General features: G+C 37.5%; 2 protein-coding genes across 2 annotated transcripts; one reads left to right on the top strand and one right to left on the bottom strand.

Annotated features, from left to right (window-relative positions):
• Positions 1 to 3417: 3417 nt before the first annotated feature.
• LOC104244513 (glycylpeptide N-tetradecanoyltransferase 1-like) lies at positions 3418 to 6276 on the bottom strand. The gene is made up of 2 exons (XM_009799955.2): positions 6141 to 6276; positions 3418 to 5006 (listed from the first exon to the last, which is right to left on the bottom strand). The coding sequence occupies exon 2, from the start codon at positions 4979 to 4981 to the stop codon at positions 3683 to 3685; it is 1299 nt and encodes a 432-aa protein (XP_009798257.1). The 5' UTR covers positions 4982 to 5006; positions 6141 to 6276; the 3' UTR covers positions 3418 to 3682.
• Positions 6277 to 8588: 2312 nt separating this feature from the next.
• On the top strand, positions 8589 to 12197 carry LOC104244512 (eukaryotic initiation factor 4A-8). Its single transcript, XM_009799954.2, has 5 exons — positions 8589 to 8693; positions 9534 to 9603; positions 9744 to 9850; positions 10449 to 10879; positions 11279 to 12197. The coding sequence occupies exons 2-5, from the start codon at positions 9536 to 9538 to the stop codon at positions 11912 to 11914; spliced, it is 1242 nt and encodes a 413-aa protein (XP_009798256.1). The 5' UTR covers positions 8589 to 8693; positions 9534 to 9535; the 3' UTR covers positions 11915 to 12197.
• Positions 12198 to 12937: the final 740 nt, after the last annotated feature.

Genomic DNA, 12937 nt, shown 5'->3' with positions numbered 1-12937 from the left:
CTGGGTTAACAGAATTCCTTATCCGGATTTCTGGTTCACGGACTGTAATACAGAGTCATGCTTTTCCTCGATTCGGGATTAAAATTGGTGACTTGGGACACCCTAAATCTCCCAAGTGGCGACTCTGAAATAAATAAATAAATCCCGTTTCGATTGTCCTTTAATTGGAAAAAACTCTTTGTACCCTTGCGGGGGCGGAAAAAGGAGGTGTGACACTTAGGAGCCTTAACAGACGCAGCTTGAAATAATCTGGGCCCCTTAGGATCAATTCTAATGGAATTGGGAAAAGTTGTTGGGCCCATGTGAGGAGGCCCAACCTATACTTGCTAAAAACTTGCCTGTCCCTAGGATAATTAGAAGATGACCGGCCCATTCTACCTTTCCAGCCCGCATCACTAACTCATTCACGTCTTTCCCTCCTGTTGAAATTTTGTCTTCTTCTCCCAAATTCAAACCTCTCGTCTCTTCTCGATCTAACATCTGGTTCTGGCTTAGACCACTGATCCGGTGAGCCCTCCCCTCCCTTCTATTTGACCTTCCCTTTTCTTCCGCCACTATCACAAGCACAAACTTAGGGCGAAATTCAGGGCTTAATCACACCCTATAACTCAGGTAGTCATCTTCCACCACAGTGGAGACTGACAGGGATTCTGCCCCCTTTCCTCACCACAATCCTCACTCGCGATAGATCATGTAGGCTGCAAGTGACATCAATGAAGCCCCCACAGATTTCCCCAATCTTCTTGAAGAGGTCAAGGCACCAAAGATGCACCGGGAGACCCACCATGTTGACCACCAATGTTTCGCTAGTGAAACGATGGTCGAGACACCCATCGTGCTCCACCCATCTGTCTAGATGTAAAAAGTTCCCATCAAACCATATATTTCCTCTAACAAGAATTTCTGAAGCTTAAGAGTCGTCGAGAAATTGAAAGAGATATTGCGTATCCCCCAGTTGTGTTATTTTCAGCCCGTCATTAACGTTCCATGCATCTGCTGCCCAATTCCTAACAGCCTCTGAGAACCAACCCATTTGGAGAAAGATCCAATCAGACAAGATTTCAAGAAACCCTTGCACCTGAGAGTGTGCTCCTCAGACAGTGAGAAGTGTGGCTTCTGCCCTACGTCGAGCTTTCGATGACATCTTCCCTCAAGTTCTAGGGTTGGCCAAGAGGCAGCTTTGATAAAAGATATTTTTCCAATTTTCTAGATTCTAAAGAGAAGTAGGAGTTTCTCTCAGTAGAGTCCATCATTTCTAAAAGGGATCGTCCCGAAGACCTCGCGTTGAGGCTGACTGAAGAAGAAAATTTGAAATCTGGTCGGAGAAAACCTCCCCGTCGCCGAAAAATAGTGAAAGTCGTCGGATTTTGTTAAAAGTTCGATGGGTAGGCTCGGAATAGCCTCTTGAACAGGTTGTCTGAAGGCTGCTGGTCGAGATCTGGCTGGAATGTTCCTCACGCGTCGACGCGTGGCGGAGAGGTCGCCAGAAGAGGGCTGCGCGTGAGGGCGCATGGGTGGCCCTTGGTCGGAGGTTTTTGCTGGGTTTTGGTCGCGATGGGGGTGGTTATCTGTGGGTGGTGGTAGAATCCTAAGATTCATGGTACAAAGATGCCTCGGGAGTTGTGTCTGGGAGCATCTCTGTCAACAGTTCTTCCTATACAGAGAAGGGAATAAAATTTATGTAGCAGGTGTCACATTGTAATTAAAGTTCACGTATTTCACATCTTCAACTTCTATTAAAATAGGGATAATTTCAGGTTTAAATTTAACGTTAAGGGCAATTAGGGTCTAATAGGTTGAAGGAGACATAACCATTGTTGTTCCTGGCCCCTCTTTCCAATGCAAAATCTTTTAGTCATTCCAATTCAGGCATAACCATACAAGCTGTCTTGTTCTTGTTCATAGAGTTTCAAATGACCTTTTTCTTTGCCCCTTAAGTGGTGAGGAACAATATTGTTGAATAGAAACATTTGCTGGCATACTGAATCAGCCAGCTCTGTATATTTTTTTCTCCGTTAAACAACAAGCATGATTACTTGTAATAAAACATTGTACATGATTAGGTACAAGCCCAAAAGACTAACCTACGCATTTTGTTTTTCTAAGGGTGCGTTTAGATAGTCCTTTGGTTTGTTTCTCGAAAAATATTTTTGGGAGAAAGTTTAACAAAATAAATTGTGTTTGAATTGTTCGCTTGATAATTATGTTGTATTGAAAGCAAATGAGAAACAACCAAATCTACATCGATTTTGTACGAATCCTTTCAAGTTTTCAAACTAATATAGGTTGTTTGGCCAAGTTCCATCAAGTCAAAAAGCATTTATTTTTTCAAAGTACGAATTGTTTGACCAAGCTTTCGGAACAAAAAAAACTGTTTTTGAGTAGAAGCAGAAGCAGCTTTGGAAAAGAAGAATTAGTACTTTTGAGAAAAATACACTTATAGCCCGTATGACCAAGCTACAAAAATCACCTTATTTTGAGAAGTGCTTTTTCTCAAAAGTACTTTTGGTGAAAAGCAGTTTGTGTTTGACTAATTAATTTGAAAAACACTTCTGAACAACAATTAGTGTTTGGCCAAGCTTTAAAAAACCGCTTCTAAATGTGTTTTTCTCAAAAGTGCTTTTCAGAAAAGTGCACTGAAGAGAAGCTACTTTTTTTCTGTTTCTCCAAAACTGCTTCTATTTCTCCTCAAAAGCACTTTTTTCTTTTCAAAAGCTTGGCCAAACACCTTAATTTTAGAAAAAAAAGCACTTTTGACAACAACAAAAAATGTTTTTGCCTTAAAAGAAGCTTAGCCAAACAGGCTATTAGAAACACTTTTTAAAAGTTTGGCCAAACACAAATTTCTGCTTAGAAGTACTTTTCAAATTATTTAGCAAATTGTTTCTTACCAGAAGTACTTTTGAGAAAAACACTTATCAAAATAAGCTAATTTTAGAAGCTTGGCCAACCAGGCTATTAGTAGGGTTTAGAAACCACAACAAGATTTCTATTTTGACTTAGTTTCTTAAGTAGTATTTCCAATCCAATCAAAATATGACAACCCAAACCCTATATCCTTATATATCAACAGCACTGTAAGTTAAGATTGCCTTGTTAACAGAGTATCAGCTTGTTATCCCCACAAATGCATTGTTTCTTCCAATGGGAAGGGGGAATAACTTGGAGGGAACTTATTTTCTAATCAAAGTAGATAAATTATTCTCTTTTTTCTTGGGTCCATATTTCACGGTATAGAAAAGCCTACTAGAATTCTTCATATATGCAATCCAAGCATATGCAAAAGAAAATTAGACCAGTCATTAGTCTAGCAATCTTTGAATATGATACTCCATATAATTGCTTTCAAAATTCCCAAGGGAAATCAAGAAAAGAAAAGATTCTGGAATTGTGCAAAAGATGACAATTAACAAGAGATAAGAAAGAAATTATTTCTCCATAGTTAAGAATGCTTATGATCTTGGGAGCAAAAATGGATGAACCATGGAAGATCAGACATCATAAAGTACAATTAAATTAAGAGGAAAAAAGAAATTATATTCAGAAGTTTCACACTGGCGCCTAAATCTAGACATGGATGCAAACAAAGTTTAACAGGGCAATTAAGGGGGCGCTAAAGCGAGAACTGAACACATATTACCAAAAATGCTTCCCAGGCAGCCAACAATCTTCAGTGCACAAACTACAACAGTACAAGCCCAAGTTCTGATGATCTTAAAACATGCTTTAGTCGATAGTTGTAGAGATAGTAGTGGAGTTTCCCATCACCAGGGCCAAACTTAAGTTCCTTCAAGAAAGTTTCGTTATGCATAACATCTAGGGCGTTGAAAACGTCAAAATCCTTTTGCTTTGCCACAATGAGGGCATCATTCATCAACTGAATCCATGGAGTCTTAGTGGAAACGTTGTAATAAGAATAAGCAGCCTTCAGAGTGGAATAATTCTGATTACCAAGAATCGATGAAGGAAGTGTGTAAAAACTACAGAAGTCCGTGATTTCATGAGTCTCGGGGCTTTCAACCAGATAGCTGTCAACAACATCCTCCTTTGGCAGAAGCCAGTGTTCCACGTCATTTTCATCAAAATCAGGTGCAACTGCAAACTGCTTCAAGTAATTCCTAAGCAACCGAGTAACGGCGGGAACATCATGGGGCTCCATCTTTCTGAACCCAGGTGTGACAGTCTGATCAGGTAACTTATAAAGCTTTATTGTGCGGCTCATTGTCATTCTCGGGCCAAGCCTAGAAAACCCAACATCGATAAGCTTCTTTGGATTCAAAGATCTATGCCAATATTGACATGTTGATATAGGTGTCGGAAGGACCACCCCAGCTGTATAAGCAGCTTGCCAAATATTCTCCAAGTGAACTCTCCTCGTGACCTCCTTTATCATGACAGGAGCAAGTCTTTTTGATCTAAGCTTCTTATGAACACACAGAAAGTTTATCTCTGCCATGACCACAACAGTATCTCTAGCGCGTATCTTTGCCGGTACCCCTGTAATAAAAGCAACCAATTTCTTCGAGGTCTTCACTCTGACTCCAATGTGCCAGCTCTTGTAGTAACCCGGAGGATGAAGTGCCCATCGAAGAAATTCCTTTGAGTAATTGAACCTAAACATGTTCTCATCATCTTCGACATAATTGTTTGTTAGAAGAACATAGACCTCATTACACATATCTTCGGAGTCCAAATCACAGGTGGTCCACTCATATGGACTAGGAAGATTGTAAGGCTCCTGCTTAACTTCAGATAAGGGTGTTGGAGGTTCAATAGGACCTTCGGGCAAGCTTGTATCTCCAAGATCCTTAAACTGGCCCACTGGTTGAGTCTCCCAAAACTTATGCTTCTTCGCCAGTGAGAGAGATTCTTGCACCTGTCGTGCTAAGGAATCAATTGATACCTCATTACAGCTCTCTGGAGATAAGTTATTATCAGAAGTGACGCTATGGTTCTCAGTTGCCTTACTGTCGTCAGCCATTTTCCCAACTTCAATATATTATTCTCTGCCATAACGTCATAAATTAAAATCCAGCACTAAGTATAAAACGCATAAGCAACATGGAGAACATATTAGCAAATACATACGAGATTTACGGCATACATGCGGGTAGAGTCCATGAGCTCTAATAAAGGTACTACAGCAGAAGGTGTATAATGGACATTAAGTCAGTAAAATGCAGAGTACTGCTGCACCCACTACTTCCTTGAGAAATGGGTTCGGACCTATATGCATGTACGTAATAATCACAACTATATATGCACAGAGACCGAGCTGAACACAATACCACAGAAAGATACCATTATTCCAACAGCTAGAACCTTCTTTGATCTAAAGATATAGATTCTTGATTCCTAATTGCTGTGACGCGTAAAATACTAAAAAAGAAATCATAATCAAAATACTGGAAAGAAAAGAGTAAACAAGGAATCTTGTATTTGCTACTCGAGATGAATAGAAAACGTCCTGACAAACAATAAAAGGGCAGCCCGGTGCATTAAGCTCCCGCTATGCGCGGAGTCCGGGGAAGGACCGGACCACAAGGGCCTATCGTACGCATCATTACCCTACATTTCTGCAAGATGCTTTTTACTCGGCTCGAACCTGTGGCCTCCTGGTCACATGGAAGCAACTTTACCAGTTACGCCAAGGCTCCCCTTCAAACACTATTTGAGTTATATGTGTTCCCGTGTGAGTTTGCACATCAATTAATGCATGATTTAACTATAATTTCAAATCATATTCAAGTTTCCCTATCTGAGAATAAAATAAGCTCAATTGTAACTGTTGACGAGGATAGCAAAGCTGTTTTCCAAGCTGAATTCCACATTATCAACGTAAGCCTGATCAAGCATCAACTTTTCATTACTGTTCTAAAATCAGTTTTACATAATCTAATAGTAGTGAAATATTGGAAACCAAAAAAAAAAATCAAAATTTCACCATTGAATTACGATATTCACCCTAACAAACAGTAAGTCAAACTTAAGCAGTGTCTACTGGTAGCATAAAGGTGCAAAATATAGCAAAAATTCAGTTCCGTAAGATCTAAATCATAATAAATAAATTTCTCCCTAAAAACGCAAAAAGAAAGATAAAGTATCAATGCGAATATACAGAAAAAAATTGGAAATCGAACCTTGTCAATGTTTAGTGATACAGTAGGGTGACCGAGATCTATCGTTTCAGAAAGTGATTGATTGAGAGCATCTGAGACTGAGAGGGCAAAAAATATCGAATAGATTTACTTTAGAGAGAGAGAGCACCTAGCATAGGAACCAACGATTATGAACTGGATCTGGAAACTGTAAATGGGCCTTTGTCCAGTATTCTACTTTTGGGCCGGATGAACTTGGATCCATTATGTTGTGTAAAAATAGCACGGTATAGCCAGTTTTCGGACTGGTCATTCAAAAATAGCCAGCGTTTACGAAGTCAATAAAAAATAACCACTATTTTTCTGCAACAGAGACCAGTCCAGCATAATATACTGGAGTTCGGTGCACCTGTGTATCAACTCCAGCATATTATGCTGGACCGGTATACTTTGCTGACTCCAGTATAATATACTGAAGACTGGAGCACCGGTGCTCCAAACTCCAGTATATTATACTGGACAATTATACTTGCTGGAACTCCAGTATATTATGTTGGAGTTCTAGTGTACTTATGCTGGAACTCCATCATATTATGCTGGAACTCCAGTATAATATGCTGGAGTTCAAGCATACTTATACTGGAATTCCAGTATAATGTACTGGCGTATTTTCCGGGTTTTAAACAATTTTTTCGCTCAGATTTATCTTTACATGAAAAGTGGCTAAATTTCGATTACTTTTGAAACTGGCCTATTTTTGAATAACCAGTTATAAATCTGGCTATTTTTGAATTTCTCCCTTATGTTGTACTTCATTCATTCATTTCATTAAGTTCGGGCATATATAATACCAAATCATTTCATTTTAGTGATTCTTTAATTTACTTAAAATAAATTTACGTATTTAAAACTCACATAAAACTAATATAACTCATAATTTTGTATAATTTAAAATGTTTCACAAAGTAAGAAATCTTCTTGTCAAAGAAAAAACTATCGACTCACTAAAACAATAAGAGTGTCGCATAAAATGCAAGAATTACATACATTTTCATGCCATTCAAATCTGAGAGTATATCAAATACTTCTGACTAATTTGATTTAGAACTTTAGATTATGAGAATCATTTCCAATTATCCAAATTAAGAGAAAACTTATTGATGTAATATTTAGTAATTAATGGGAAGAACTTCTTAATTCGATACATAATCACTAATTATGATTAATAACTAGTTAATAGGAAAAAATAATAAAATAAATTGAAATAATTATTCAGCTCAAACAAGCTTTCTAAATCCTGGTAATAAAGCGGTAGGTAATGATAAAAACCAGTAAGGAAATGTAAATCATTGAATTACTTGATCCAGCTGTAGGCTGTAGTAATAGAAGGATTTGCTGTAGCTTTTCAGAAAGTAACTCCTCATTTTGTGATATTATCTTCCTTTCTGCCGTCGAGACCTCTCTATAACAGTTATCATTTATAACGACAATTCATTATAATGATTAAATTTTCTTTGGAACAATTTTTTATGTTAGGTTATAATATATATTCTTTATAACAGCACTTCACTATAATATCCAAAAAATATAAGAACAAACGAGACTGAGAGATTTGATTGTACCGTGTATTATTAATTAGAAAGTCTTTAATTATTGTTTTTTACCATACTTTTAGAGTTCCTTATGTAAATGCTAAAGTACGGTATATGCATATTTCATGACCTGTCGTTTATTTTCTTTTTTTAGTGGGAATGGATTTCTAATATTTTCCTTTATCTCTTTAGTTCAAGTGTTCTCTTGGAAAACTCTCGTGGATTGTTAGTAAATTTGTTATTATCTTAGCGCCGAAGGCCAAATATACTCTTTTACTATGAGAAAATATTAAATATATATTTCGTTATATTTTGGGTTCAAATATACTTCGGCCGTAATACTATTAGTTCAAATATACCTTCTTCTGTTAAGTTTGTCTAAGTTGAACATCGAATCATACGTGGCACTGATATTTGATGAGGTGGATGCCACATGCATGAATTGCCACCTCAACGCCTCTAATCCATTTTACCCACATGGGGCGAGAGGTGGCAATCCATGTGACATCCACATCATCAAATATCAGTGCCACGAAGGATTGGATGTCCACTTTGGACAAACTTAACGGGAAAAGAATATATTCGAACCAATATTATAACAACAGGGGTATATATAAACTTAAAATATAACGAATGGTACATTTAAGTCTTTTTTGATAGTACGGGATATATTTGGCCATTTTCCGTTATCTTAATGATGTAATTATGGGTTTAAATTATAATACAATATGAGCAATGTCAAGAAATTTTACTCTAATCAAACTTATACGCTAGTGTAAAACTTTACTAATACACTATTTACGTGGGGGGGAAAAACAGCAAACGAATTGCATGAAATGTTGTGTTGACACCTGTCTTCAGACCCGTTTTATATGCTTTTAGAAAGACTTTTGCCTCGTTTCTTCAGCTCCTCACTCAGACCCCATCTTGATAGCTCTATCAAACAGAAAATTTTCTGTTTAATTCTCAGTTTTGCTAAAGTTATTATCATCGTCATTCCGAGGTTTGAACTCATTAAATCTTGTCTTTTTCTTCATTTTTGCATGTTAATTACATCTCATTTGTTTGTTAATTAACGTTGCCTTCTGGATTATATCTGTTTGTTGTCGAATGTTTTGTCTTCTGATCGCTGAGAAAATCATGGAGAAATTTGCTACAAACTCTTTAATTCTTTCATTTACATTGTTTTGGGATGTATTTCTTGTCGATCTTATTTTGTTGGCTTTGGAACATCGGAGAGTGGAGAAGATCAACCTTTTCATTAGGTGCAGACAGTGGCGAAACCAGGCATTTCGTTAAGTGTGTTCAAGATTTAATTTAGATGTATAAAAAATTGTAATTTTTAATTCATATACATGCACTATAATTTTTTGTAAATATACAGTACAATTTTACGATGAAGGGTGTTCAACTGATTATCCTTCATTATATGTGGCTACACCATTGGGTGCAGAGAAAGCACTTAGTTGTGGTAATGCAGAGTGTTGTATGTTCTGTTCGCGACAGATACTATTAGAGGAAATGTTTCCTCTTTTTGATCATGTTGATTGTTGTGTTTGTGAGATTCTGATAAGTTTCAGAAGATATATAGTTATTGAAATGAATGAGATCTGTAGTTTAAGGTTCGCAAAAAGTATCCATTTTGTGTAGTTTGTGAGATCCATTAAAATAGGAGCGATGTAACAAAAATTCTTTTTGTCTGTTAAGGTTTACAGAATCATATTTGTTTTGGGAGGGTTGACAAGAATCAATCATTTTGAGATTCTATTTCACTTATTGGTTCAACATTTTGATCTATGGGCGATACTAGTATTTACTGATGCATAAAGTACGTACATTACAGTCATGGCACGTTTGGCACCAGATGGAGCTCAATTTGATGCCCGTCAATATGATTCTAAGATGAACGATTTGTAAGTTATCATGAGATTCATTGCACAATACTAACATTAGCTTTTTCCTTGAATCATTACCATTTTTATATATATTTGTTTGCTTGCTCAGTGAACGGCTGAAACTTGCACTTGTCTCTATTATTACTTATATGGTGCAGACTTGCCGCTGATGGAAAAGATTTCTTTACATCATATGACGAAGTTTATGACAGTTTTGATGCTATGGGTCTGCAAGAGAACCTTCTCAGGGGCATTTATGCCTATGGTACTGTGTGTAGACCTTTTAATTTTCTCTAGTACGGAAATTCTTTCGATTTTGCTTTTTATTCTGATAAGCAGTCCATTATTCACAAAAAGTCGATGCGTCCAGCTGATTTTTAGTAGGTTCTTGTTCAGAAGTACCATTTAATTTAATTCGCTTAAACTTATTAATTTTGTTTCTTCAAAGTGGTGCTGAAACTCAAAAATTATCCTTCTCCTCTTTTCCCTTTTCCCACTCCGTGCTTCTAATGTTGGAAAAATAATTTTGAATAATACGTGTATGATTTTATCCATATGGCTCCAAGGATAAGATTTTTGTTCTATTAGATGCATGCTTTTGTGTTTTCAAGATGGCCAAGTTCATGGTGCGTGTGTGCGATAGCATTTAGTAGTGCCGAGAGAATTGTCTTTTAGCACCTATAAAAACTCATTTTGTTATGTTGTTACACAAGAGTGGAGTTCTCTGTATATTAGTTGTGCTTCATATTTATCTCCCACTTCCATCCTCTTTGTGCCTTATGATATTATGAAGAGGCGACCTTATATTCCAACATCTTAATGGTCTTTTCTGCTGCATGCAATCTTTGATGCTTTTTTTGAAGGTTTTGAGAAACCTTCTGCAATTCAACAAAGAGGTATAGTTCCATTTTGCAAGGGACTTGATGTAATTCAGCAGGCTCAGTCTGGCACAGGAAAAACAGCTACTTTTTGTTCTGGAATTTTGCAGCAGCTTGATTATGGTTTAGTTCAATGTCAAGCGTTGGTGTTAGCACCTACTCGTGAACTTGCTCAACAGATTGAGAAGGTGATGCGAGCACTTGGTGACTACCTTGGGGTTAAGGTCCATGCTTGTGTAGGTGGGACTAGTGTCAGGGAGGATCAACGTATTCTCGCAGCTGGTGTTCATGTTATTGTTGGCACCCCTGGACGTGTGTTTGACATGCTGCGAAGACAGTCTCTCCGTCCTGATTACCTCAGAATGTTTGTGCTAGACGAGGCTGATGAAATGCTGTCACGTGGTTTTAAGGATCAGGTACTTCAACCTCTGTAGTAATGCATTTTACACCTTATAACTATAACTGTGTTTGAACAAGTTCAGGTCCGAGGTCTACTAGGTTTGCCAATTTGAGAATATCTGGAATTAGTTCTTTGGAGCAACCAATATAGAAATCCAAATTTAGATCATGTTAGATGTTCTTGTACTCTGTCGACCAGTCATTTTAATCATTGTTGGGAATTAGAAATTGAAGTTTTTTTTACCATTTGTGTCATTGGGGCGGCACTGAGTACCCCTCCCATTTATTTAGTTCCGAAGGCCATTATATAAAGAGTAAATATACAGAGTTGATCATAGTTTCCCTCTTATTTGATTTTATGCGGACTTTGAGAAACTGCTAATTTTGATTCTTTTTTCATGTGTCTATACTGGTAGATATATGATATTTTTCAGATGCTGCCTACAAAAGTCCAAGTCGGAGTGTTTTCTGCGACCATGCCACCAGAAGCCCTTGACATCACAAGAAAGTTCATGAATAAGCCCGTGAGAATCTTGGTTAAACGCGATGAATTGACACTTGAGGGTATCAAACAGTTTTATGTCAATGTTGATAAGGAGGAATGGAAGCTCGAGACACTCTGCGATCTATACGAGACGCTAGCAATTACACAGAGTGTCATATTTGTGAACACCAGGCGCAAGGTTGATTGGTTAACAGACAAAATGCGAAGCCGTGATCACACAGTCTCAGCTACACATGGAGATATGGACCAGAACACTAGGGACATAATCATGCGCGAGTTTCGCTCTGGTTCTTCTCGTGTCCTTATCACAACCGATCTGTTGGCTCGTGGTATAGATGTACAACAAGTATCACTTGTGATCAACTATGATCTCCCGACTCAGCCAGAGAATTATCTCCATCGTATTGGAAGAAGTGGAAGGTTTGGAAGGAAAGGAGTTGCTATCAACTTTGTGACAACAGACGACGAAAGAATGTTGTTCGATATTCAGAAGTTTTACAACGTGATAATCGAAGAACTCCCCTCAAATGTTGCTGATCTCCTCTGAAAAACTTATGTTTGTGGCTGGAGCTTTAAGCAGAAAGAGTAACCATGTTATAGTGTCCACACCATTCCATAGAAATTAGTCTTTTAACTACCATTATCATCTAGTGTCTAAGACAGACCTGAGGCAGTAATGCTGCTCCAAATTTTGCAGTAGCCTTTTGTTTTTCATTTCCTAATTCTTAAACTTCTTTGGCATTTTGTAGTTTATTTGAGTTCTTAATTTTGTGTTCTTGCTTTTTTTTCTTTTCTTTTTTTGCATGGAAACATGAATTATAAACTGGGAAGTCTTGAAATCTTTTTCTTTATGAGAGTGTTGTGACCAGAAGGTCACGCGGGTTCAAGCTGTGAAAATAGTCTCTTGCGGAAATACAGGGTAAGACTGCGTACAATAGATCTTTGTGGTCCGGACTTTTCTCGGACTCCGCGCATGTAAGTTTGTGTAGCCTTATTTTTTAGCTAAGAAAAAGAAAAAAAATGATTTCAAGTTGTCAGTTACACAATTTGATTGACAGTTGATACACTTGAAATGCATTGCATACAACAAATAAATAAACATGACATTAAATCCAAGTTGTTGGGTGGTTGTGGTATATTGTTCAATGTACATGAGTTATTAATTCGTTGTTTGTACAACAAAAGTTGAGGTTCTGACGATGCAAGGAGTCATCATTGAATACTCTATGTTTCTGGTTTATATTTTAGTGTGGCACTGCTGAAGTACTCTTTACTTAATTGCATAAAACAATGTGAAGTCACATATAACATTAATTTAGTTGGTACAACTTACATGTGAAAACAAGTAAGGGAATCTTGGAACAACGATAAAGTTATTTTCGTGTGACCTATAGTTTACGGATTCAAGCTGTGGAAGCATCCATTAGTGAAAAGGGTAGGCTGTCTACATCACACTCCTTGAGGTGCGGTCCCTCCCAGACCCTGCGTGAATATGGAATACTTTCTGTATCGAAGTTGTTTTCGTGTGACCTATAGGTCACAGATTCAAGCTGTGGAAGCAGCCGCTAGT

The sequence above is a fragment of the Nicotiana sylvestris genome, chromosome 6 (genome assembly GCF_000393655.2).
Source record: "Nicotiana sylvestris chromosome 6, ASM39365v2, whole genome shotgun sequence".
Classification (NCBI taxonomy): domain Eukaryota; kingdom Viridiplantae; phylum Streptophyta; class Magnoliopsida; order Solanales; family Solanaceae; genus Nicotiana; species Nicotiana sylvestris.
This window is presented reverse-complemented; position numbering and strand designations above follow the sequence as displayed.

Excerpts from the sequence above, each read along its gene's own strand:
- LOC104244513 (XM_009799955.2), bottom strand. The coding sequence starts at position 4,981 with ATGGCTGACGACAGTAAGGCAACTGAGAACCATAGCGTCACTTCTGAT.
- LOC104244512 (XM_009799954.2), top strand. The coding sequence starts at position 9,536 with ATGGCACGTTTGGCACCAGATGGAGCTCAATTTGATGCCCGTCAATAT. Across the intron at positions 9,604-9,743 it reads GATTCTAAGATGAACGATTT|ACTTGCCGCTGATGGAAAAG; the intron begins GTAAGTTATCAT and ends TATATGGTGCAG. Across the intron at positions 9,851-10,448 it reads CAGGGGCATTTATGCCTATG|GTTTTGAGAAACCTTCTGCA; the intron begins GTACTGTGTGTA and ends CTTTTTTTGAAG.